This window comes from Callospermophilus lateralis, chromosome 5, assembly GCF_048772815.1.
Source record: "Callospermophilus lateralis isolate mCalLat2 chromosome 5, mCalLat2.hap1, whole genome shotgun sequence".
In the NCBI taxonomy this organism is placed as follows: domain Eukaryota; kingdom Metazoa; phylum Chordata; class Mammalia; order Rodentia; family Sciuridae; genus Callospermophilus; species Callospermophilus lateralis.
The window spans coordinates 79451657-79476592 of NC_135309.1; the positions used below are offsets into that span (position 1 = coordinate 79451657).

General features: G+C 36.5%; 1 protein-coding gene across 1 annotated transcript in view; it reads left to right on the plus strand.

Annotated features, from left to right (window-relative positions):
• Window positions 1-24936, plus strand: part of Fbxl17 (F-box and leucine rich repeat protein 17) — a 509566-nt gene that overhangs the window by 480992 nt on the left and 3638 nt on the right. The window contains exon 8 of the mRNA XM_076856944.2: window positions 7993-8135. Within this exon, the coding sequence (XP_076713059.2) occupies window positions 7993-8135 (143 nt within the window). The remainder of the gene's footprint in view (window positions 1-7992; window positions 8136-24936) is intronic.

A 24936-nucleotide genomic window follows, 5' to 3' on the forward strand; every position in this document is an offset into this window, starting at 1 on the left:
GTATGTTATACTTCCAGAAAATTAATTAAAACTGGAAAATGGGTGCCACTTGATTTTAGATACTCAGAGGTCCTCCTAGATAAAGCACACTCCACATTTGCCTCTCCAGGGACTTAGCAATCTAGTGATGAAGAAAGACGTGTTGATGTAACAAACTCTGGTAAGTGCCTATTTAGAAAATAAATGCAATGAAGTAAAGGAAGTGTGGTCAGTGTCTGGCTTACTACATGTAATAGGAAGAATATAATAATGTATAGAAGTGGAAGGGACATAAGTTAGAAGAAATAGATTAAAAAGTATTAGATTATGAATGAGTAATGAGAGGTCAAATTGTTTTCAAGTATCAGAACTCACGAGGTATTTATATCCATAGAAGTGAACCTCTTTGTTTTTGTTGACTGACTTGTCTAAGTTGTAGGTTATTCTGTTCCAGTAGTTCTCAGCCCTTAGCTGCACATCAGGATCCCAGAAGCTTTAATGGCTACTCCTGATTTAGAATCTCCAGGGGTGAGACTTGGGCATCTGTACTGTGACTTGGAGCCTGTGATTCTCCTGAACATCTAGGGTGAGCTATTGTCCCTGTGGGGTAGAGAGAGCCTTCACAGGGACCACCAACACAAAAACAAATGTCTCTGAAAGTGTCATTTCTTTGTTTTTGAAGCTTCTATGACTTCTACAAAGAAGAGCACTTTTCATATTTATCTCTTTGTAACTGTGCCAAGAAATTTCTTTGCAAATGGCTTTTATCCAAGTATTAACATGAAAGATGTTGATCCCACTGTTAAATTTTAACCCTATGTCTTTTAAGCAGTAGGGCATTTCTTCTGATTTTATTACAGATACCTAGATCCATAGCAGAAGATAGGACTAGAAAGGACAAAACAGCACACACAGGTCACTTGTTAATGCACTTATATGACTACTCTTCCTTCTATCAGGGAAAAATGTATTTTTAGTCTTTTATATATTTATATATCAGATCTTTCATTGTAAAAATAATACCCATTTTCACCTAGAAAATGTTGTTGGCTTACTTGATTCATTCACTTATTATCTATTATTAGTTTATCCATACTTTCTGTAATTCTTTTGTTTGAAATAATTTTAAAAATATAGAAAAGGTGCTGAATCATAGAGTTCATGGACACTCTTTACCCAGATACCTCTACATAAGTATATTACAATTAGCAAAAAACATGAAATTAACAATGAAACACTAAGATTAATTAAGCTGCAAATCTTATTTAAATTTTACTAGTTTTTTCTTAATGTCTTTTCTGTTCCAGGATCTAATCCAAAAACCCACATTGTGTTTAGTTTTCATGTCAATTTGGTCTCCTCAAATTTGTGACCAATTGCTGCTGCTGCTGCTCCTCCTCCTCTTTCTCCTTCTCTTCCTCCTTCTCCTCCTCCTCCTCCTCCTTTTTTAATTTCATTATCTTGACCCTCTTGATGAGTACTGGTGAGATATTTGTTGAATGTTTCTTACTTTGGGTTTGTGTTTTCTTATTCATAAATTATTAGTTCATTTTGGCAGGAATGCTACAGAATGATCAGAAAATACATGATATTTATATGTGTTATTTACCAGTGATGTTAACCTTGATCATTTGATTAAGGTGCTATCTGCTGTCTGCTGGGTCTGTCCACTGTAAAGTTAAAGTTTTTTCCCTTTCAGTGATAAATACCTTTGGCATTATTTCAGTGTTCTGTTCTTCCTCCAGCTTTCACCAACTGCTTTTACTATCCCTTAGAGGATCTTGCATGTAGGATTTATTACTGCAGTCTTTGCCTGATTGTGCTTTTATATTTCCCACATTCATCCTTGCTTATTAGTTGAAATTCTTCTGTGAGGAAAAACTGTGCCTTTTTGCCTATTTACTGATATCAGTATGGACTTGTAGGTATTTGTTTTATTAACTAACATCCAATACTGTCATTATTTATTTTAATATACAAATTGATCCAGCTTTGGCCATTGGCATCTCTAATTGGATCCTGTGTCCTTTGGAAATGCCCCCATTCTTTATTAAATGCTTCTTTTTCTGACATCATAAGATGTTCCAGACTCATCTTATGTTTTCCATGGCTCAGTCCTAGAATCAGCTATTTCTCTAAGAAGCACTGATTTCTTTTATTGGAGAATAGTATTTAAAAACTAAAATCTGAGTGCTCCTAGAATGCTATTGCTTCCTAATTCCTTTCAGCAAAAAGAGCTAGGAAGTATATTTGTATGTTTACTAAACCACACTTACCCATCCCATCTACCATATTATATGTGTACGTATGTGTGTGTGTGTGTGTGTGTGTGTGTATGTGTGTGTGTACATACTGAAAACCATGATTTCATTTCAATACTATGATTCTGATAAATACCACAAAGTTCATTGTAAATCTCTTGCATTTTTTTATTTGTGACTTCTTTCTCTAACAATGAAAAGACTGGTTATATATATATATATAAAGTAGATTATATATAAAGTAGTTACTGAATTGCTAACTCATACTCCTGTGAGAAATAGATTTATCAATTAGAGTACAATGTTTGTTCATAGTTCTTTTTAGTTTTCATCTTACAACATTCAGTCAAAATGATGTTTTTCAAACCAACTCAAATTAATTCTTAACCCCTATTCTCTTCAGTGTAGTTGTATTATTCATCTGGGTTATGCTGCTCATTTTCAATACAATTGGATTTATTTGTTACTGTTTCTATTCTCTTTGGTTTCCCTTACATTGGGAAGTATATAAAGCATTACTAGGTTCAGAGAGTTAAAGCTATATAAAAGAGAGATTTTCAGAAGTCTTTGCTTCCTTCTTTCCTCTCCTTTTCTACCATCCTTTCTAGTAAAATAAACCTGCATAGTTTCTGGTTTATCCTTTCCATATTACTTTTGCACAACTGAACAGGTTCGTATGTATTTTATTATATTTCCTTCAATCTTATTTTAAGGATGGTAGCACACCATATGAAATTTTTTTGAATTTTGCTTTTTCACTTAATGATTTGGAAATCATTCCAAATTAATTCTTAATGGTATTCCTTGTTTATTTTTTATGGACTCATAGTATTAAACTGATGGGTATGGCACAGTTCATTCAACTACTTTGTAAAGGCATTTAAGCTATTTCTATTATTTTGCAATTAAAATCTATGCTCTTACAGATATACTCATATTTATGTAATTTTGTATTATTAGAGCTATGTTTTAAAGGTATGTTCCCAGAAGCAGAATTTCTTGGTCAATTTAAGTGAATGTGTGCTTGAATCTTTCAGTAACTCTGTCACCTGTATGCCTATGGAAATGACTGTCAATGGGTTAATATATATCTTGATCAGCATACAAGTTACTGAACTACAGTTGTTAATTTGTAATTTTTAAAACTTTATTTGTGCTTAGCACATAAAAATATGTTAACATTGCATTGGAATTAGGAATTAACCTTGCATAATATGTCCCTTTTCAAGATCAATAAATATCATTAACACCCTATCAGCCTAAGTGGAGTCTTCAAGTTCAGAATCATTGATAGAGAGTAGGAAGTTCAGTGACCATAATGACTGACTACTTTATAATACTGTCATTTGTCCAGAATGTTTTTAATTTTTAAAACTCTTTCAAATCTTTTCATTTTATATCAACTGCACCACTAGTATGGTTTTGGAAAACAGCAAATAAATCATAACATAATAGTAAAAAGCCCTTTCATGTATTTTCTTTTCTTTTTTTTTAAAGAGAGAGAGATTTTTAATATTTATTTTTTAGTTTTCGGTGGACACAGCATCTTTATTTTGTGGTGCTGAGGATTGGACCCAGCGCCCCGCGCATGTCAGGTCAGCACGCTACCGCTTGAGCCACATCCCCAGCCCTCAAGTATTTTCTCACTTGAACTTCAGACTAACCCTGTTAAATAGGCATGACATAATGTCAACATTACCATTACTAGGTAAGGAAGCTGAGACTCAGAAAAGTTAAAAGTTACATGACCCCCACCCTGAGGTTAGACATCTCCTAAGTAATGTGATTAGACCTGAACTTGAGATTGCACCACACTACAGGTTTCACAGCTAGCTCATGAATAATGAGAACATTTCCAAAGGAACCATATATTTAGGGAGTGGTAAATTACTTAGTATATATTTTAAATAAAGGATTCTGTTGGGCCTCTCATATAGTCATAGAGTAAATACTTGTTGCCTAAAACCTATATTTAAGTCCTGAATAGAAATAAAAAGAAATACATTCTGAGCATATGCAGGCTCCACTGTCATTCTGGGCAAAGCTAAGTGACAGAGTAAGCGCTGGCTTTGGAGTCAAATAGTCTGTTTGTATTGTATTTCTGCCACTTTATTAGAGCTGGGCATTACTTTTCTCATCTTTAAAATGGGTACTGTTTTGCAGAACTGTCAGAGATAATTAAGAATAGTTTCCTCAGGGATATCCTCTTTGATTGCCACCCATCTCTCCATCTGAATGTTATTCTTCTGTAGTAGCCTATTTCCTTTAGAGCACTTGTCACAATTTAGGGTTATATTTACTTTGATGTTTATTTGTTTCACATTCTCTTTTCTACTAGAATATAAGCTTCATGACATTAAGGACTCTGTATTTTTTTTTTGCTACTCTGTATCCCTTGAGGCTACTCCAGTATCATTAATCACTAAATAAATATTTCTGTAGTGAATCTCGCCACTTCCTTGAACTTGTTTTTACTTGGGCCATATAGAATGACCTGCAACTCCCTTGTCCTTTCTCATCTCTCTACCCTTTCTTTGCACATGCTATTCCCTTTGCCCAAAATACTTATCCTTGTTTCCTTTCCCCCACCCACTCCGGAGAATTCTTTTTGTCCTTCAAGACCTAGCTTAACTCTTCTGTGAGAGCTTCTTTATGATATCCCTCCTCCCTTGAAGAATGAGAGGCTACAGTCAGTGGCATATTCAATTAATATTTTTAAGAATCTACTCTATTCCAGGCCTGTACTCAATGCTAGGCATTCAGCAGGGAATAGGAGCTATCACACTAATATGGGAAGAGGGCCATAGAAACGTAAAAACAGTAACATTTCCAGTTTTAGTAAATGATAGGGTGAGTAGGTTTGAGAAGCTGACCTTTGATTTGATAAATGAAAGGTGAGAAGGAATTAGGAATAGAAAGAATAGTATAACATTGTATCCTATTTACTTGACTCTTCGCCTTTTCTACCCACCTCCACTAACCAAACACCCTACTCAACCAGCCTCTGAGTTCAATGAATCTCAGTATCCACAGTAACCAGCACAGGCTCAGCGTGTCATCACACCACATTTCCACTGCTGGAAGTGCAACCTATTAGAATTGCCAGGTGCTTTCTTGGCCCTGTAATTCTGATTTAGTACATCTGATATGCAACCAGGTGTGAGTGCTGGCTCCCAACTTAAAATTCACTTCCCCACTTACTGTCTTAAGACTTTAGGAAAGTTATTCCATCTCTCTGTGACTCAGTTTCCTGATCTTTAAAGTAGAGATAGCAGTAAGACTTCATAGAGTTACTGTGAGATTTAAAGCAGACAATGCACCTAAAATTCTTAGCTCAGGGCTTGGCATAGGGAAAGTGGTCAATAAATTGTTGGCAGAAATGCTTAAGAACTCATGAGGTGTTTATTGAATAAATGAGTTAAGGGACAATAAAGTTTAATTTTAACTTCAGTAAATAGAACTAGGTCAAAACAAAACCTGAATATCCTGATTCATCTCATTTGTTATATACTTTAATTTGGACAAGAAAGAAAACACAAAGGAAAACAACAAACACCAGTGATCTTTTTCCCTGGAGTATATACTAGTGACTCTTCATTTGCTTATAAAGCAGTCTCTGAAAGCTTCTCGTAGCATTTGATTTTTTTTCCTGGATAGTTCAAGCTTTCGTGTACTAGTCTTAAACCTCGATAAAAACAACTGTAAACAATCTACCAACACCAGGCTGTCCTGTAATGTGTGCTTTGTCATCTTTTAAAAATCACAGTTTTAGGGGCTGGAGTTGTGGCTCAGCAATAGAGCACTTGCCTGGCACGTGGGTAAGGCCATGAGTTCGATCCTCAGCACCACATAAAAATAAATAAAATAAAATAAAGGTATTGTGTCCAACTACAACTAAAAAAAAAGAGAGATTTTTTTTTTTTAAATCACAGTTTTAGCATTTTGTACTGAAAGAGATTTCTTTTTGTATCTCCTACTTCATTCATCATAGGAGATCCTCAGGATATCATACCAGTGTCAGTTACAACAATACCAGAGAGAGTGGCAATTTTTAAGTCAGAGACACCAGTGAGATTAACCTAGGAAATTGCTCCTTCTACACAAAAATAGTATTCAAACTATTTTCCTAAACATTTAGTGGTTGGCAAATTTCAGTACCCTGCTCCCTATATGGAAAGTTTTAAATACCAAAACAGCATGTACAAAGATGAAAACAGTAACCAACTGGTGGCATGAGGAACTTAGAATAATTTCTCTTTGGTATTTTTACTATAAGACACTGAGATCATGATTGTTGTTTTTATAAACATTAAGTATCTGGCTACTTGGGTACTTTCATACTAGAATGCAATGGACATTAGTTTTCTAGTAAGCATAAAAGTTACTGGCCAGGTGTTGTGGCACAGGCCTATAATCCCCACTGGATAAGGCTCGGGGATCGTGAGTTCAAAGCCAGCCTTAGCAATTTAGTGAGGCATTAAGCAACTCAGTGAGACCCAGTCTCTAAATAAAATAGAAAATAGGGCTGAGGATGTGTCTCAGTGGTCAAGGTTCCCTATGTTTCATTTCCAGTACCCACATAAATAAATATTAGTTAGGTATTAGCAAAGAGATTTTGCCAAGTGATCTTTTCTGTGAGTTGTTTTTATTTACATGAGTAATGCGTTCTGCTTTTATCAATCTGGCCAACATACTTCATGAAATATTATCCACCTTTAATGTTTCAGAAATCAACTCATGCTATCTAAGGAAATAATTAGCAACCATTTCTCTTTCCTTTTTAATAGTTGTGGCTTTGTTTTAATTGTTTGCATTCTCAGACCAGTGCATTGTGAACTTATTCTGCCTGGAGGTATTGGAATCTGTTTTATGTTTCACAAATGTACAGATGAGCACAACGATCAAATCAGAAGTCTCTAAGAAAGAGCTTCATTTCCTGATTGGTGGCTCTGGGTTATGGAGCTTTGCAGGGATAAGTAGTTCATATTGGAGATTATGGGATAAGTGTCTGCACTTTAGCAGTGGCACAATGCTGAACAGTCAAGAACATCGGAGATACTGTCATAGTTTTCAGATGGCAGGCTTCATTTTAAATGTTAATAGAAGGAAGATTTCTGATATGGTGAGGAAATTTGCCATAACAAATGCATTCACTTTATTGCACTCTAGCATGGCACCAATTACATTTAACTATATATATGATGTACTCTTAATTCCTAACAGTCTCAAAAAGGACTAATGTGAAAAATATTATATACTTGTACATTTTGCAGGTCATGAACAGATGGAAAAAATTATGCTGATAAGTAAAGAAATTTACATGCAGTATGATACACCTCAAAATGGTGTTTGCATGAGTTTTTCTTTTAAAAAATTGTTAAGGTTACCTGGGACAAAATGTAGTTAGTACTTGAGGGTTTTGTAATGCTATATCTGTAATTCACTTTAATTTATTCCTTCTGCAAATATGGATATTTGAAAGTAGAGGTAACCTTGTAATGAGTAAAACTGATAAAAGGTTTTGTCCAATGAAAGAGAAATTATGGAATGATTATTCACTTTGCAAAAGAGTTTGTCATAGGGCAATCTTTCCTAACGCATTTCAAATTTAATTTAGTTTATAAAACATTCATTTACACACAACATTTCAGGAACAAATTTAGTGAGGAAATGAGAGAAATAGTCATAAAAAGATAGAGATACCTTACACTCCTAATAATAATGCTTTCTTTGTCTTTGCCTCTCTTTGCAGCACTAATAGCTATTGGGCGATATAGCATGACAATAGAGACTGTGGACGTTGGATGGTGCAAAGAAATTACAGATCAAGGAGCCACCCTGATTGCACAGAGCAGCAAATCTCTGAGATATTTGGGGCTGATGAGATGTGATAAAGTAAGAGTCATCTATCAAATTGTTTGTTTCCTACATCTCAGTGTAGTGAATAGCTCAATATCGTATTCTCTTTCTTTTCCCTGTGTCTTTACCTGTGCATTTAATAGTAAGAATATATGTATATATATGTGTGTGTGTACATATGATTGATAATTAATTTTGTGCTTAAGCATAATGAAAAAAGCAATCACAAACAAAACACAGTTACCTTAGATTTTGACATTCTATTCACAAGCTCAATGGCCAAAATTAAAAAGATTGCAAAGCAAACTACAATTTGTCTAATAGTAAAATTCTATTCTGGATTCAAATTTTCCTGCAACAGTAAGGTAGAAAGAACAGTGCCACATTGGTTTTTTTTATAAGTATAAAACTTCATTCCTCAACATCTCCGTATTCTAGCTGTCTGGAGGCAAGAAAAGGATCAGTGAGGGGGTGTGTAGGAGTTTAAGTCTCCCCACACATCAGATGCTACTCCCATCAGATGATTAGAAATGGGCCCAGAGGCTCTGCTGAAGGCCTATGGTGCTAGCCAGGGTTGTGATTGTGAGTTTGAAAAATGGTGCCACATTTAACACATGACACTTTGAGAAAAAAGATAATAAAAATTTGTATTGAACACCAGGCACTAAACAGATGTTTTCCCCTTACAACTTACATGTTTTCCCTGTTACAAATCTAAGAAATAATTATTTGCATTGTCAAGATGAGAAAATGTAGGCACAGAAACATTAGGCTCTGGCCAAAAGTTGTTCAACCAAGTTCTTCGAGGTTTGTGTCCATTGCTTTCAGCAGACTAGGGGGATCTCCAACTACTTATTTGGAAAAGGTTCACTTCAGATATTTGCTAAGAAAGTATCTGGCATCTTATACCAATATATATGTGTATGCTGTTTGTGCAATGATAATTAAGGACAAATTCAGCAAAAGAATGTGAAAGTAAATACACATGCCTCTCAGAAAGCATATATTTTCTAAATGTAGCAAATTTGGGGCAAAAAAAAATGGACCAAATGAACCTTATCCCTTGTATACTTTGTCATTTTGCACAATTATAATTGACTTCAATTTTTCTCCAAATATTTTTAAATCCCAACTTATCCTAGACATTTGCCAGTTATGTTTAACAGATTTAAATATATATATTTTCTCAGTCAGCCTGAAAGCAACTTATTTTGTAACTTAGCAACCAAGTGAGACCCAAGGGTTGCAGGTCTCCCTCAGATCTCACTACTAACTAATCTAACGCTGCTACTAACACTGTCACTTTAAAATGACTTTTTTCAAAATAACCTAAGGGATCTACAATAGGCAGAGTGCTGTAAAAACAGAAAACAGTGACAGCAAAGCTCCTCTACCTTCTAACCAGAAGGAAAGCTGCATGAGTGCTGTCAAACCAAGGACACTAAAATATAAGCATTCAAATGTATTTAGGCATTCGGAGCCATTCTCAGAAATCACAATTACCATGTTTCTAGCCCATTCTTTTTTTTTTTTTTTTTTAACTAGGGATTGAACCCAGGGGCACTTAACCACTAAGCCACATCCCCAGTCCTTTTTATTTTTTATTTGAAACAAGGTCTCACTGATTTGCTTTGGGCCTCACTAAGTTGCTGAGGCTTAGCCCATCATCTTTAGATTTGTTAGCTCCACCTCCAGAGGTGAATTATAGAAGTTATGTGTTTTGGTTAGAACAGGAGAAGATCATACCACACATATTTTCTGACCAACATTTTGCTGACTTCCAGTTATGGAATTCAAGTCCTTTATTTGTCCCAAATGAAAATTAGTTCAAAATGAGGTAGAGAGGTTGCTCCAGTTATTAGTATCCCTAAGCATTATAGCACACTCCTTAGGCAGCCACTGAATCCTTTCCCAACCAGAGAGTTACTCTGCCAGTCCATTGGCTCTAACACAATGCTGTCTGGCCATAGCCTGATGCAGCACAGCCCAGCCCAAGGAGATACTGGGCCCAGCTTGCTGTCTGGCTTTCTGAGACTAGAGTCAGCTCAGAGCCAAACACACAGGGTTCTGTGAGAACAGAAGACATTTCTAAACCACACACAAAATTCAAGTAAAGCCTTGCACAGAAAGGCCTACTTCTTGGTTTAGTTGGATGGAAACCTAGACTAAAACAGCTATTCTGCTTTCAAATTTTGCATTATGCCATCCATTTCCAGAGTTTAAATTACCAGAGAGATTCAAAGAAAGATTTGAGTAGAGAAGAAAAGACATTAGTAGTGAGAGTATGTTCTCTGGAGCCATAGTTCAGGTTCAAATCTGGATTCTGCAATTATTAGTCATGTTATCTTGGGCAAAACTTGTTTCCTTAGTTGTAAAATGAGGATGATTCTAGTACCTGTCTTGTAATCGTGAGCATTGAAATGAGTTAACATATTTAAAAATCATTTAGAACACCGTTTATTATATATAAAATACCTTATATTACTGATTATTCTTATCATTAATGTCATCCTATCAACCTGTGCTATCATATTTGAATTTCCAAATGAGAAAAAATTATATTACCTGCTATCCCATTTCGACTGGAAATTGAAAATAAAGGAAGAAAGTAGATTAATAGCACTTTCTGCGTAATTAAAAAAAATTCATACCTCCATGGGATGCTGTGAATTTGGGTTCAAGTTTATAGCTATCTATTAAGGAACAGAAATGAAAAAAGATCTGCAGTGCTAGAAATCAGTGAGTTGAATGTAAAACTGTTTATGTAGGTAGGGAAAGAGAAAGTAACAAGAAAAATAAAGGCAAAAATAAGAATAGTAGCAAAAAATAGAGGAAAGCAAGTATTAGGGCATGGGGAAGATCCACTGCCTCAATCTGTGATCATTTGTGCCACTGAAGAACAAAATTAATGTGGGCCTATCTTGTGCCTTAACCAGATCTGCTAACCACTAATAAAATCATTAGTTTGCATTCTCCTCCCCTTTCTACATACCTGCTAGAGCCTGCCAAGGAGCAAGATACCTCAATATCTACACAATTAACCCCCTGATCAAGAATATTGACCATAAGATCCCTGCATTGGAGAGAGATGGGCTTGTGAAGTCTTTGTGTCCATGTGCTCATGTTCTGTTATCCTGAGAAATATTGAAGTCTAGTTGCACTTTTTTTTTCCACAAGCAATAAGTTTCCTTTGGGATCACTTACATATAATTCAAAGGTTATACTTTACCAAACCGATGCTTTCTTCCTCACTCCAGCTTTTGAGGAATTGCAAGAATACTAAAATGTCTTTTCTGTATTGTAGAAAAAAATGTTTTTCCTCTCTCCCTCCCTGTCCTTAGGTAGTCAGAGAACAGAAACACAAACTTATTCTCTGCTAAAAACAATAACATGTACTTGGATTATCAAACAATGTCTAAGCTAAATTGCAGTAAATTTGATGGCAACATTGCTGATTCCCAGGGAGGAATCCTCCAGCCATTAATTCAACAAATGCAGCATTCCCCATGAAGTTGTAAAGTTAGGAAGTGCATTAAGAAGATCCTGTTTGAGTAGCTTTTCCGATTGCTGGATGGATAAGCATGTTAGAGGTTTTGAAGCTGACGCCACATAATCTCCTAAACTTTAATGCATTGTAAGAACTAAGAGAAGAAAACACTGTGTGAGAAGGCTTTGATGAATTGGGGTGAGCTTATATTCTTAAAGACTGTTCAAAGGCTTATTTGACCTTGGGAATTAGAGTTGACCTGAAATCACCTATCAACTTAACTCACATTTATTTAGTGATTTAGTTAAAAAAAAAAAATCTTGTATAATCAGTGGGACTCTCTAATAAGAGCAATGTGTGTACTCTGATTTCCACAATTATAGACAGTGACTTCGGTAATAGAAATTGTTTTTATGACTTCAATGAATTCTAGACTTGCTACAGATCTGTTTCTTCTAATAATATGGTATTTTCCTCGTTTCTTACAAGGCAGCTTGGATGAAGAACAAAACTGAAAAAGATTAAAAAAAATTCATGGGAAAGCTGAAGGGCAAATGGAAATGCAGTGTTCAAGGTTAATGAAAAATGTTTGGGGTAACAAGGTTGGTGGGAAGGGAGGGAGCACAGTGGCATGGCATTGGCTGAGAAACCAGACCTCGCCAGAGGCAGCCTGATTTGGGAACCTCTGCAGTGTATGTTAATACTGAAGTTTGGAGACACAGGGCCTGAATTATGAGCAGTGAATAACATCATAAACGTAGCAATTCTCAAATGCCAAACCCTTGTGAAAAGCAGTTGGATGAAGAAATGCTGGAGCTTTTAAAAGCTCCCTTTCACTTTCTTTCTTTCTTTCTTTCTTTTTTTTAACTTCATGCAGAACTAATTTTATACACTGTTCATTTGATTTGAAAATGCCAGCGTCTGGGGTATCATTAAAGAGCGTTATTGAGGGAGTCACTCTTGGCAAAGCTTTTGCTTAACATGCTTAGTTCTTATGTCCCTCCAAGTTATAGATGAGAAGGAGAAAAGTGTGCCTTGATTTACCCAAGGCAGTTCCTGTGCCTTTGCTCTAAATGGGTAGCTGCCCTTCTGCCAGGAGCTCTTCTCCTTGGCCAGTACAGGCGCCTGGAGGGTCGTGGGGCCTTTTGACTTAAGGAATAGACATAAATAGATTGTGAAAGTTCCACCCCAATGTCCTATGACCAAAGCCTCTTGGAATTTCTTTGATTTCTAGTTGACATAAATTAGAATTACACAGGCGTGAAGAGTAGACCCAGAAAAGATCAGAGAGGCTGCTGGGGGAGGAGAGTCGCCTCTGTGTGATCCTATTGATTATCCAGCTGCCTTCAGGCCAGGGGCCTCTGTGGAGACTGACTATTATTGATCTACACTGTGAAAATAATCGAATTAATTCATTTCTCATCAAATTGCCACTGCTGAGACCTTCCTCCTCACCTGCCCCAGTTCCTAAAGTTTTTACTTGAGGAGAGAGAAGGGTGATTTCTTTTAATAAATGTTGTTTGTTATATTCTTCAGAACATAAAAAATACTGTTTTTTGCAGGGAGTTCCTCATTTAAATGGTAGATTTTATTTAACAAAATTAATGAGAAGCTAATACGGAAAGCAAGTAATAGAAACCAGCCAGCTTTCCTCAAGCCAGGAGTCTGCTTTACAACCTTGTGAGATCAAGGGCCAAGTTTTGTGTGCCCAATTGAATATAAAAATATTCAGGAAAATTTGACCACTGCATTTTTCAGGAAGTAATTATGGTAAGAGAAAGCCTCAACAACTTAAATATTTCGGTGGAGATTGAATTTTTATCAGCTTGTTTAGGAATCATGAGCAGGAAAGCCCTATGGGGAAAATAATACAGTACTCTGTAACTAATATACAGAACTAACTGGAAAAATCAGTTTAAGGGAAGAATAATTTGTGGGTCACTGTGTCCAGAACTGTTTTGGTAGCAATTCAGCCATGAAACAGAGTGTATACCTGCAGGGAGTCCTCTCTTCCCTGCTACATATGCACAGCTGTTTTCAGATTGCCCTTAGCCAAAATTTAAGATTCAAAATTAATGCCATATCAAAGAAAATAAAGTGAAAAAACTAAAACAAAAGAAAACGTTCTGTCCTAATAACACAGGAGTGGTCTGACTATATTAGATCATGCAGTCCTCTGTCACAAGCAACATAACCATCACCCAAACAGCCCATCATGCGGAGTGCTCCCAAAGAAAGGGGCGATGAAAAATGGTGAGAGTGTAGCTGGGGCTCTAAAATCTGAACTTAAGTCCTTCACTTGAAGCATCAGCATCTTGTTCCTTTTGCTGATAAAACAGTTTCTCCAGGTGATTTTCACATAGGAGCACTTTAAAACACGGTTTTACAACCCTCTCCTGATTATTGCTGGTAATTGAAACAGGGAAAAACACATCAGCTGAAATTCAGAGCTTACCTCTCAACCTCATTTTAGTCAAGCGCTCCCATCTCCTCTTCTTCCAGCCCTATTCACTTGAACTGCTAAGTGGAATTGAAAGTACTTCGAGCATTTAAATATTAAACCAAGAAATGCTGGCACAGAGCTTTATGGAAGAGGTTAAATTGGCAAACACCAGTGTCAGATTGTCAGTTTTCAAATTCTATCTCTGTCACTTCACTATCTATAAGATCTTAATCTTTAAAAGCCTCAGTCAGTTTCATCTGAGAGTAAACTGAAAAATGGGGATGCTAATAACATTTATGCCAGAGAGTTATTACAAGATTAAATAAATTTTCCAATAAAGAACTTAGCCCAAAGTCAGACACATTGTAAGCACTCAATAAAGGTTAACTTTTATTACCATTATTATTGTTATTATCATTTTTGTATACATACCTTCCATGGAATCATTTGTCTAATATATGAATAGCCACCTATCCTTAGCAGAGTCATAATATTCTAGCCATGAATATCAATTTACATTAAGATCTTAGTAAGAAAAACTAGCCTCCTGAAATTCAGGCAGCAATTCTTAAAAAATAATAGATTTTTTTAAAAAAGACTTGCCGTGTCAAATGACCAGTGTCCAAGCTAAGCCTTGATTTGTTTCTTTCTTCAGGAAAACTGACATCTGTGTAAAACTTTTAAGAGAATGGACTGCAAACAGGTTCTTGTGTTTTGCTCACCTCTGCTATGGGATGGGTTTGTGTATAATGAAATTGCTAGGTTTGTTTTAAAAAAAAGGGAAGAGGAAAACCTACTGTTTCCTGAATACTGTAGGATGGGTAGAATGCTATGTTGGAATTTGCCTGAAGGTACCCTGAAGCATCATTGCTTTGCAGTAAATAATCTCCTTGGAGCTTTGATTTGGCTTTATAATAATATGAATGAATTAGGTTATAATATCATATTAATTTTTAAATTTAGAAATAGTAAAGATTCCTTAACAGAACTGAGGTCAGATCCCTGAAGTCCCAAACAACAGACCAAGTAGAAACATACGTGTCCTACAGTGGCCCAAGAGACTGAGGGATTTCTGCAGGAGGATGGGGAAACAGCTCCGCCTGCAGTGAGACCCTGGCATTCAGCAGCAGGTGTCAGGCCCTGCCATGCTGCACCCAGAGAAAATGCTGTTCCTGTTTGTAAGTAGTGTTTCAGAGGAAACCCCAGACTTTCTCCCCTTACTGTTATAATATATTTTATTCATTTATTCAGTAAATATCTATTGAGTGACTTACTCTGCTTCAGTCACTGTGACAGGTGACAGGTCAGGAAAAACAATGAACAAGATGTAGTTCCTACCCCCATGGATCCTGGGCCTCCTGGGGAAGACAGACAAGCAAACAGACAACTAGAATACTGTGAAATTGCAAATTATTTTTCTAAAGGGGACATTTAAAATTAGGTTTAGTCTGAACAAAGATCCTCACTTTGATCTTGAATCAGCTTTTGGCTCTAGTCCTCTACAGTTCTTTTTTTCTGCCACCCGATTATTAAATTTCTGAAAAAGATTGTCTAGAAACAGTTTTCCTCACTTTCTCACTGCTCATTATAATCTGTTTCTATCCTCACCCTGACACTATGCTGCTCTTTTAAAAGTCACCAGTGCACTCTGTGTCACCAAATGTAGTAGCTATCTCTGTCCCCAGCTTGCTCCATCTGTTGGCAGCTGCATTTATATGGCATCCACTCTCTCCTTTGTAGGCCCTCTCTCCACTGTGCTTCTCTGTGCCTCCACCCTGCATCTGTAAAATGGACTTATCTCATAGGTTACTGAGAGAGATGAGTTAATCTGTATAAATGTCTTCATATGAGGTAGGAAATCAATGTTAGCTCTTACTTGTTTTGGTAATTAATTTTTACCTTTCTCATCCCTATCAGTCTTCTCATTAGAATGGAAGTGTTCTATGTTATTTTACCAGTACCTACAGCAGTGGCTGGCACATATTAATTGCTAGATATATAAGTATTGGATGAGTGGATGGATGGATGATGGAGGGAGGGAGGGATTAAATTGTGTTTTTCATTTGCAGTCTCTTTAACCAGAGTGTCCCTCCTTTTATTGCTTTATTTGAAATCTACATTTTGATTTGGGAAAGTATTGATAGCTAGAAGCAAGTTTGAATACCATTATATCACACTACCTTTTAATAATATGATATATTGTAAAAAGCAGCTGGATGGAAGAAAATAAATAAGGGTTCCACCTTGGAGCTAATATAGTTTGCTACAGCTGGGAATTCTGAGGATGGCTGAAAGCACCTGGGACCCAGGACAGACAGAGCTCAGGCCTCTGCTGTCTGGTTGGCATCCTTTAGAGTGCAACATTGGAACATTCTGATTTGTGTACAGTTCCTCTTCTGAGAACCAAAAAATATTTCTTATTTTCAGGTTCTTTAATCTACAGGTTTCCTGGTCACATTCATACAGAATAAACTTTTGCTGATAATAAATTTGTTTCAGGAAACAGGTCAAATCCATAAATTCTACTGGATGGAAACTGCAATTTTAGAAAGATATTTTTTTCATCAGGTGCCCACTTGGTGATTACCAGTACCCTAGCCTTTATGTAAGAAAATACAAACTGAAATCAAGACAGCCATTAGGCACAAAAGAAAACAAATTTTAGTTCAGAGAGTTTTCCTCTTCAATTATGTTTTTCAGCTTAAGAGTTTAATTTAGAAACACCCAGATGTGTTCCATAAATACATTGCACTTACCACTCATCGACTACATTAATTATCTTATTAGGGCCCAGGTTTTTTCAAATAGTTGCTCTTTTACTGAAGCATTTAAAGCACTGTAGATGACTCTCTTAAGTGACTTTTTCCATCCTGGTGTCCCGTATACATCTGTTTTGGTTCTCATCTGCACAGCATGTGCAAATATACAGATTTGAGCAATGGATCAAGTCCATGACCAGCAGTTTGCTGCTCAGAATAACCAATGCAAGACCATGTACCTGGAGCTTGTACTTGGCTTGAAACATCCTTCTTGGTGGAGGATTGCTTGGTGATACAGGGGATGAAAACATCACTAATTTTTTTTCTCTGACAGTCTGGTTGTTGGACTTCCTGTCACACTAATCTCTAATTAGAGGCTTCAGGTTAGCAAGCCCCAATTCTCACTTAACACTGCAGGCGTTTCTATGATCCCCATCCTCCCAGGTTCTTTGCTGCTTTCTCACTGTGCTAATTCAAGTGAATAGAAGCAGTGCTAGTGTTAACAGGCAACCTACATTTCATGAAAAAGAGACAGCATGAAGCCAGGCCTGTTGTGATATTGACAGAGCATAGCACTTTCAATCATTGCAGATTCTGAAATGAAATGACTGCATTTGACAAAGTTGACTAAATTTATGAGCCTGCCTCTGTCAGGTTCATTGCACTCTCTGTATCTGTCTTTTTCTATGTTTTGGGATTTTTAGATGAGTTCTTTTTTGCCGCCCAAGAGTAATATTTCTTACCTCTATGTTTAAAAAATACATCCTTATATACCTGAGGCTACTAATATGAGGTTCATGAGTGAGGCATACTGCATTATGGGTATTCTGTAATCAGCTGACTCCCATATTCAGTGGGTGGCTTTTAGGTTTCAATGAGATACTCAGTTTTTCTTCTTAAATTGTATTAAATGCTCATTCATGAGTACCCTCTCCGTCCACATCATGAGTAGTCCTTTGAGGAAGAACTAGGTCCATATGAAAACTGTGCTTAGAGGAATCTTTCATTCCTTCAGCTTTTGGGAAGATTGGGTGGCAGCCTTCTTTGGCTGTGCTAAACTAGAGACCAGATGCTGACTGAAAAGAAACCAATCTGATTTTCCCTCATTCAAAGAAAAACATCTTTTGTTTCAAGCAGTGATAAATATTTGGGGGAAAAAAGGCACCCATTTATTTTCTCCAGAACTGTGGACTAGGTTTAATATAGAGGGCATATGAGAAGTAGGTGGGCACTTGTATTTAATAATCTTAATTTAGGTCTTGCCTTCAGATTCCCAAGGGTAGGAATCACCTGTGCCCTTTGTGATCATTTCAGTCAGCTTTAGACCCATAGGTCTCAACCTGAACTGCACAATTGAATCTTCTTTGAGCTTTAAAAATACCAATGTCTAGGTCCCTCTCTACCAAGATTGTGATATCATTATGGTCTGGAATATACCCTGGGCATGGGGAGGGTTGATGAAAAATACTCCCAGCTGATTCTAATGAGCAGGTGGGATTACTACCACTGCATCCTTGTTTGTACTCTAGATTGTGGACACAATTCAATTCATCCCATACCACTAAACATGCATCCATATTGGTTATAGATTAATCACTGTGGGGTTCCTGGCAGAAGGTATTGGTTTAAGAAAGGAAGAGGAAAGGAGGGGAATGTGAAGTTGTTTATAAACAAAAGAAAGGGAATAGGGTGCAATTCGAGGAAGTTTCACCTTGCTACTGAAGGGAAAGAAATGAGAGACTGTACAAATGGTGGCAGATTCTACTTTCCTGCTCTAACCAAAGGGAAACCTGAGTATAATGTCAGGTCATCCAGTCAGGGACAAGAGAAGTCCTGCTAAAGATGGAGGGAAATAAAACCATAAAACTCTGCAGACCACAGAGGGATGGTGCATGTTGACTGGGGAGCGTCCTGGAAAAATCAATGTATCATCGGGTCTTTTATTCTTTTCTTAGTGTTTCACTTAAAGTATTTGAAACTGCACTTGGATGACCCATCTCCTTTACATGAAAATTTGAGGTGGTACTAAGCTTTGCATTATTCTTATTTTATCCTTCTCAGTGTGTGCCTAACTTGGAGCCTGTGGGCAGTAGTTAAAAGAGCAGTGGGGTTTTATTTGAATATGCATTATCCACAAACACTTGCTGGCACCTGGTAAGTACCAGGTTCCATGGATATCCAGTACAGTTTCGCAGAGAGCCACATAACTCAGAGAAGCAGACCCCATAACTCAGAGAAGCAGACTCCGGAGGCATGTTGCTCCAGAGACAAGAGTCTGCCTCTAGGCCGCCAGGAGTCAGCCCCTGGGGCTGCTAGCAGTGAGTGACATTGCCCAGGGAGTCTGTGAAGAGTGACAGACCAGTGTGAGGGCCAGAGACCCGAATTAGAAGGCAAGAGCTGAGTGTGCTATTTGTAAAACCTCACAGATGCACTGTGGGCACCTTACTTTTTCCACCTGCACACAGATTCATTTTCTTTTCCCATCCCCTCCTCAAAACAGAGCTATTTGAAACAAAAACATAACTTCAGTTACACTCTTCAGTTTGTTGGATGAGGCAAGACACACATTGCATAGTTTACAAAGTAAAGGATGATTCGTTGTTCAGTACTAGCTCATGAGCTGGTTTCTTTTCTGCATTATATGTATGTATTTAATGACATGATACACAAACTGATTTCCTGCTTATCCTTCAGAAGTCCACTTACATATTTCTTTTGGAAAGCCCTTTTCAATACTCTGGGAGAACATCAGGTAGTAGCTATCGGCTTCCTTCCACAGCAACTTGCATTTCCCTAAAAGCACTTCTCAGACTTTGATGATGTCCATTGTCCCTGCTGGAATATAAGCTTCAAGAGGGAATCCACTGAACAGTCTACCTCTGGAACAGGGGAAAACATGTTCAGGAGAGAGATGGAAGAGAAAGCAATGCCAGTTTCTACCATTGTTGTAATTGTCTCTGTCAAAAGTTCTCTTTTTAGTCTTGCAGGTTCATCATATTTCTATTAGGCTTCAAAGATTCATGCAACCACAGCTCTACAAAGTATATTTTTCAGGCCAATTAGGCTCCATTATCTTCTACATCCCCATGGAGAACCCATTTTGAAAAGACTGTCAAGACTTGTGGGGAAGGGGGAGTTGCACATGCACACCTGCCAACTACAGTCATTTTATTTTTAAAGCTACAAATGAATGTCATGAACATTTTGCTGGGTAGGTGGGTAGGCCCCAGTCTGACACTTTCTTTACCTCACTATGTTACTGAGGTGTCAGGAAAGTGTTGTTCAATATAGAAAGCACTGTGTGCTGGAGTCCTGATTTCAAACCCATTTATTACGAGTTGTGTGGCTGTATGTGAAATACCAATTCTGTCTGAGCCATGGTTCATCTATATTATGATTAATGTCCAGGTGCTGGGAAATAGCAGATGCTCACTGAATATACTTTCCTCCCATCCTCCTCCATCCTTAATGAAATGGGGATATACATTTATTTTGCCTTATTGCTCCTTAGGGTAAAAAGTTAACAAAACTTTTCAAGTATTTTGCCAAAATAAACCATGCCAAAGAAGAGAGTTTGACTATTTCCTATCACATAAAACCCTAATATTATGTGTTTATCACTGAAATGTGGGGTATTATGGGCTGGAAATAATAATCTATTGCATGTTCCTCAGAGTACCATATGCCAAACACCACTGTGACAAATAGAACCAACCAGAAAAAGAAAGCCCCTCTAATTTCCATTTGCTCCCAGGTAGAGGTAAAGACTTCTGAAGCCCAAGAAATCAGCAGAAATAACATTGCTTTGAGTCAGAAGACCTCTGGACTAAGTCCGTTCCCTCTCTGCTACCAGATAACTTTGATATCCAAAGGAACCTTAAATATCACAAAATTTTCCAAGTTTTCTGTCAGCCTCTCCTGGGTCTACCAACCTGAGCTGGCTGCTGATGGTGCAAACTAAAGTATCAAGTCCTCTGAACTGTGTGGGTATTTGTGCAAAGTTTTGGAATCCTAGAATGTCTGTTGATCTCCATCAAGGAGGATAGCCATCAATGAATCCAAGTATAGCTTAGTCATCTCTTGAGTACTAACCTGAGGGACACCAACCCAGCAAAATTGCTCAACCACCATCATGAGCTACTTCATTCTCCTGTGAGAAATTACTGAAAGCTCCAGAAAAGGTGCATCTAAAAAGAAGTACCCAGTGATATCAGACAGAAAAGATAACAGCCCAAAGAATCACTATGGTATGAATTTCAAAGAATTAAGGAATTTGGGGTTGCCATGTCAAGACTTTTTAAGCTGCTACTACTGTGGCTGGCATAATATTGGAACAAGATTAATTTATCTCTAGAATTTCGTTGCTTTTCCACATAATACATATTCATTAAGTAACTCCTATAATAATTTATTCAGGAGATATTTATTGAGTATGTACTCTATGCTAGGTGTGCTCTGAATACTAGGGATTTGGCAATGAACAAAACAACAGAAATTTCTGTCTCATGGAACTCATATTCTAATGGGGTAAGAATTTATCAGTGTGTGTAGGACTGAAAACAAAGAGATAACTAAAATACTCTTTGTTGCTAAGGAACTTAGCTATCTGGGAACAATGCATTTTTAAAAATTTTTTTTTAGTTGTAGATGGACACAATGTCTTTATTTATTTATTTTTATGTGTTGCTGAGGATTGAACCCAGTGCCTCACACGTGTAAGACAGGTGCTCTACCACTGAGCTACAGCCCCACTCTAGGAATAATGTATTTTGTTGGAATTTTAAACAGTGTTCACTTTTTGTAGGAAAACTTCCTCCATTAAAGAATAAGTGACTTTAAATGGTTTATTCTTAACTGTGACCTAATGTATTCAGATGTCATATTTCTTCTCCTAACAAGAAACATGTCCTGTTTTATAACATGAATTAAAGAGGGAATAAGAATCACAATGTAAATGATTTATTCAGCAAATTATACCAGAAATTGTATTTTTTGAAAAACAGGTATGATTAAGAAAATAATTCCAGCCTAGGCTTCTACTTACCTGGAGCTTTTTGGAGAAAATACTGATAAGGAGCAGAGGGAACTATGATGGTCTAGATAAACTGGTTAAATTGAATCTCCCAAACTCTCAGGGTTTTCTCCTCACCCTTCCATAGCAGCAGCAGCGGCAGCAATATAATGAAATTATGGTGTGATTTACCTTAATTAGCATAGCAATTTGCCTCACATTTTCAAAAAGTGCTAATAGATGTTAACTCAAAATAGATTAAAATACCAGACAAATTGCTACTACCTTAAAAAGAGTTATAATAATTTTGAAAATTTAAATTATGGCTATGCAGTCTTTAGAGAGAACTATAAAATCCAATCTTTCATATTTTTTTAAAAACACCTATGGTACCTGCTTCCCCCCCTCTTTAATCACAGTAATTTCTTCAAATGATACTGCTGCATATTTCTTTAGGAAGATACACTGCATTTTTCACATATCATGTGTAATGTAGGAATTGCCATTAATAGTTTTCAGCAAGAGGGGGGAAAACCGAATACAGAAAACCAGGAATCATGGGGAAATTCTGAAAAAAAAAAAAAAAAACTTTATCTCCATGATCCCTTTTTTATATTGCATACATTTTATGAGTTGGAACAAAGAACGATCCTCTTTATTCCAGCAAGCGGAATTGCGCATGACAAAAATCTCTGGAAATCTGTGTGTGACTGTAGAATTTAAAATGAACATTCCTGGTGTCTTTCACTGAACTCCACTACAGCACCAAAACACTTATGGGGGGTCCTTACAAAGAGAAGATGAACATGATTTGTACTTCTGAGAAGTAAATGAATATAACTTTAATATAAAATTTGTCCTGCTATATCACCAGGGGACATTGTATGTAAAAGATAGAACTTTCCCTAGTATGAGAATATGTGTTTCCCTGAATAATTCCTACCCAACAAAGCTCTAAAATGGAATACTTGCATCTTCCCTTCTGTGTTGTTTTCTAGAATTTACAGAGCACAGTTAGCTAAAGGACTGCTTAGAATTAGAAGACACATTATATTCACAGAGGACTAGTGGTACCATTTTTTTTCTCATACAGTTACAAGAAACCAACTTGTTTTTTCTTAGCTATACCTGTGAAAGTCAGAGAATTAACATAGCATCATCTCTGTTCTCAACTACAGATGTACCTTCCTTTATGCAACAGAAATAAATAAATTGAACGTGGATAAATCAAAGGATATATAAAATATATTAGGGGAGCTGACAAAATAAATTAACCCTACCATGAAAATTTTTACTAAGGTGAAAAATTATCCCCAATTTATATACTCCATAAATCCATATCTTCACATATCAGGTTTGTTTAAGGTGAATTATATGCCTTTTCCTAGGAAACAGTTATCACAGAGATATTTTCTGTTTTTAAAAATTGGCTCTCCAAAATAAATTGCCTGTCAACCCTACATACAAAACTTTGTACAGACCCATGTGTAGATAGGAAAAAAATGTACCACAGAAAATAGTTCTGTGTCTTTATAGTAGGTTTAAATGTTTTTTCTTCTCTATTCTTTTCTCATCTATTTTTTTATTTAATAGGTTCCTTGAATGCTAAGTGTTTAGATGACATATCCTTCTTTTGCAGTGCAATGCAGATTTTCTGCAGGTTCTCTGACCAAATGCCTTCACCTTTCGTTCAGTAAAACTTGCATCATTCTGGGTTTGTGGTGGGAGGAAGAAAGGTAACCAAACTGTAGTGAACCACAGTTAAAGGAAAGGGAGAATTTCCTAACAGTGAATATTTTAAACCTGGACTATGAAATTAAAATAAGTTCTGGGGCTGGGGATATAGCTCAATTGTAGAGTGCTTGCCTCACATGCACAAGGCCCTGGGTTCAATCCCTAGCACTACACACACATACAAATACACACACACACACACAAAAGCGCTCCATCTTCTGTAAAAAAATTTTAATGGAATAGATTCTTCTTGTATATAAAATATGTTCTAAAGATTACTTTTCCCCCTATGATTATTTTATTTTTAATATTACAACCAAAGTTATCAAGGTTTAGTTCTGAAATATCTCATAGGTAAAACAATATTTATTAGCACTATAGAGCATAGGTTGCCCTACCATATTATTAACTAACTTGCATTTAGTAACCATGTATTGAGTGCCTGCTGCAATAGTAAGAGCTACCACTTAGGGGACTCTTTATGTTAGCTACAATTATTACATTTATTTGTTTATTATTATTATTATTTGTTCTTTTTAGATATGCATGACAGTAGTGTATATTTTGACATATCATACATAAATAGAGTATAATTTATTCTACTTAGAATCTCATTCTTATGGTTGTACATGCTATAAAGATTCACTGTGGTGTATTCATATATGTATGTAGGAAAGTTATATCTGATTCATTCTAATATTTTTCCTATTCCTCTCCCCCATCCCTTCCCTTCATTCCCCTTTCCACTGAGCTTCTGTTTTTCCCCTCCCCACCACCTTGTTGTGTGTGATCATCCCCATATAAGAGAGAACATTTGACTTTGTCATAAGTACTTTTATCCTGTTTTTACAGTCAAAGAAATCAAATGTTAAAGAAGTAAAGTGAAAACAGGATTTCAACAAGCAAGTCTTGAACAGAGAATTGTTCCAACAGAGATTAACTATCATTAAGAACAAGGCTATAATATTAGTTCTCAATATTAAAAACAATAACATGGAACATATTTTTCCAGATCACCCAGAAAAGTACAGACAACTGTTATTTCAGAAAAGTACAGACAACTAACTTCATGATCATCATATTTCTGATCAGGTTTTCAAAGCAAACAGTAAGGGTTTGATGTTGTTTCAGGTTTTTCCTGGTGGTCCTGATCTTCTTAAATAATGGACATCAAGGGGGATTCTCAAAAACATGTATTACAAGAGCCTTCTTTTAAACTCACTTAATATAGCTTACTTAGTATAAACGAAATATTGATATATCTGAAAGTGCCCAAGTGTTCAATAAAGATTTTAAATAAAGCTACTAAAAGTTGTGGTTCTTAGGTTAATCATTTATTTATCTAAAGGATGAAGGAAGCTGTCTACTTCTGTGATATGAACTGCAATCAGCTTAAAAATAAT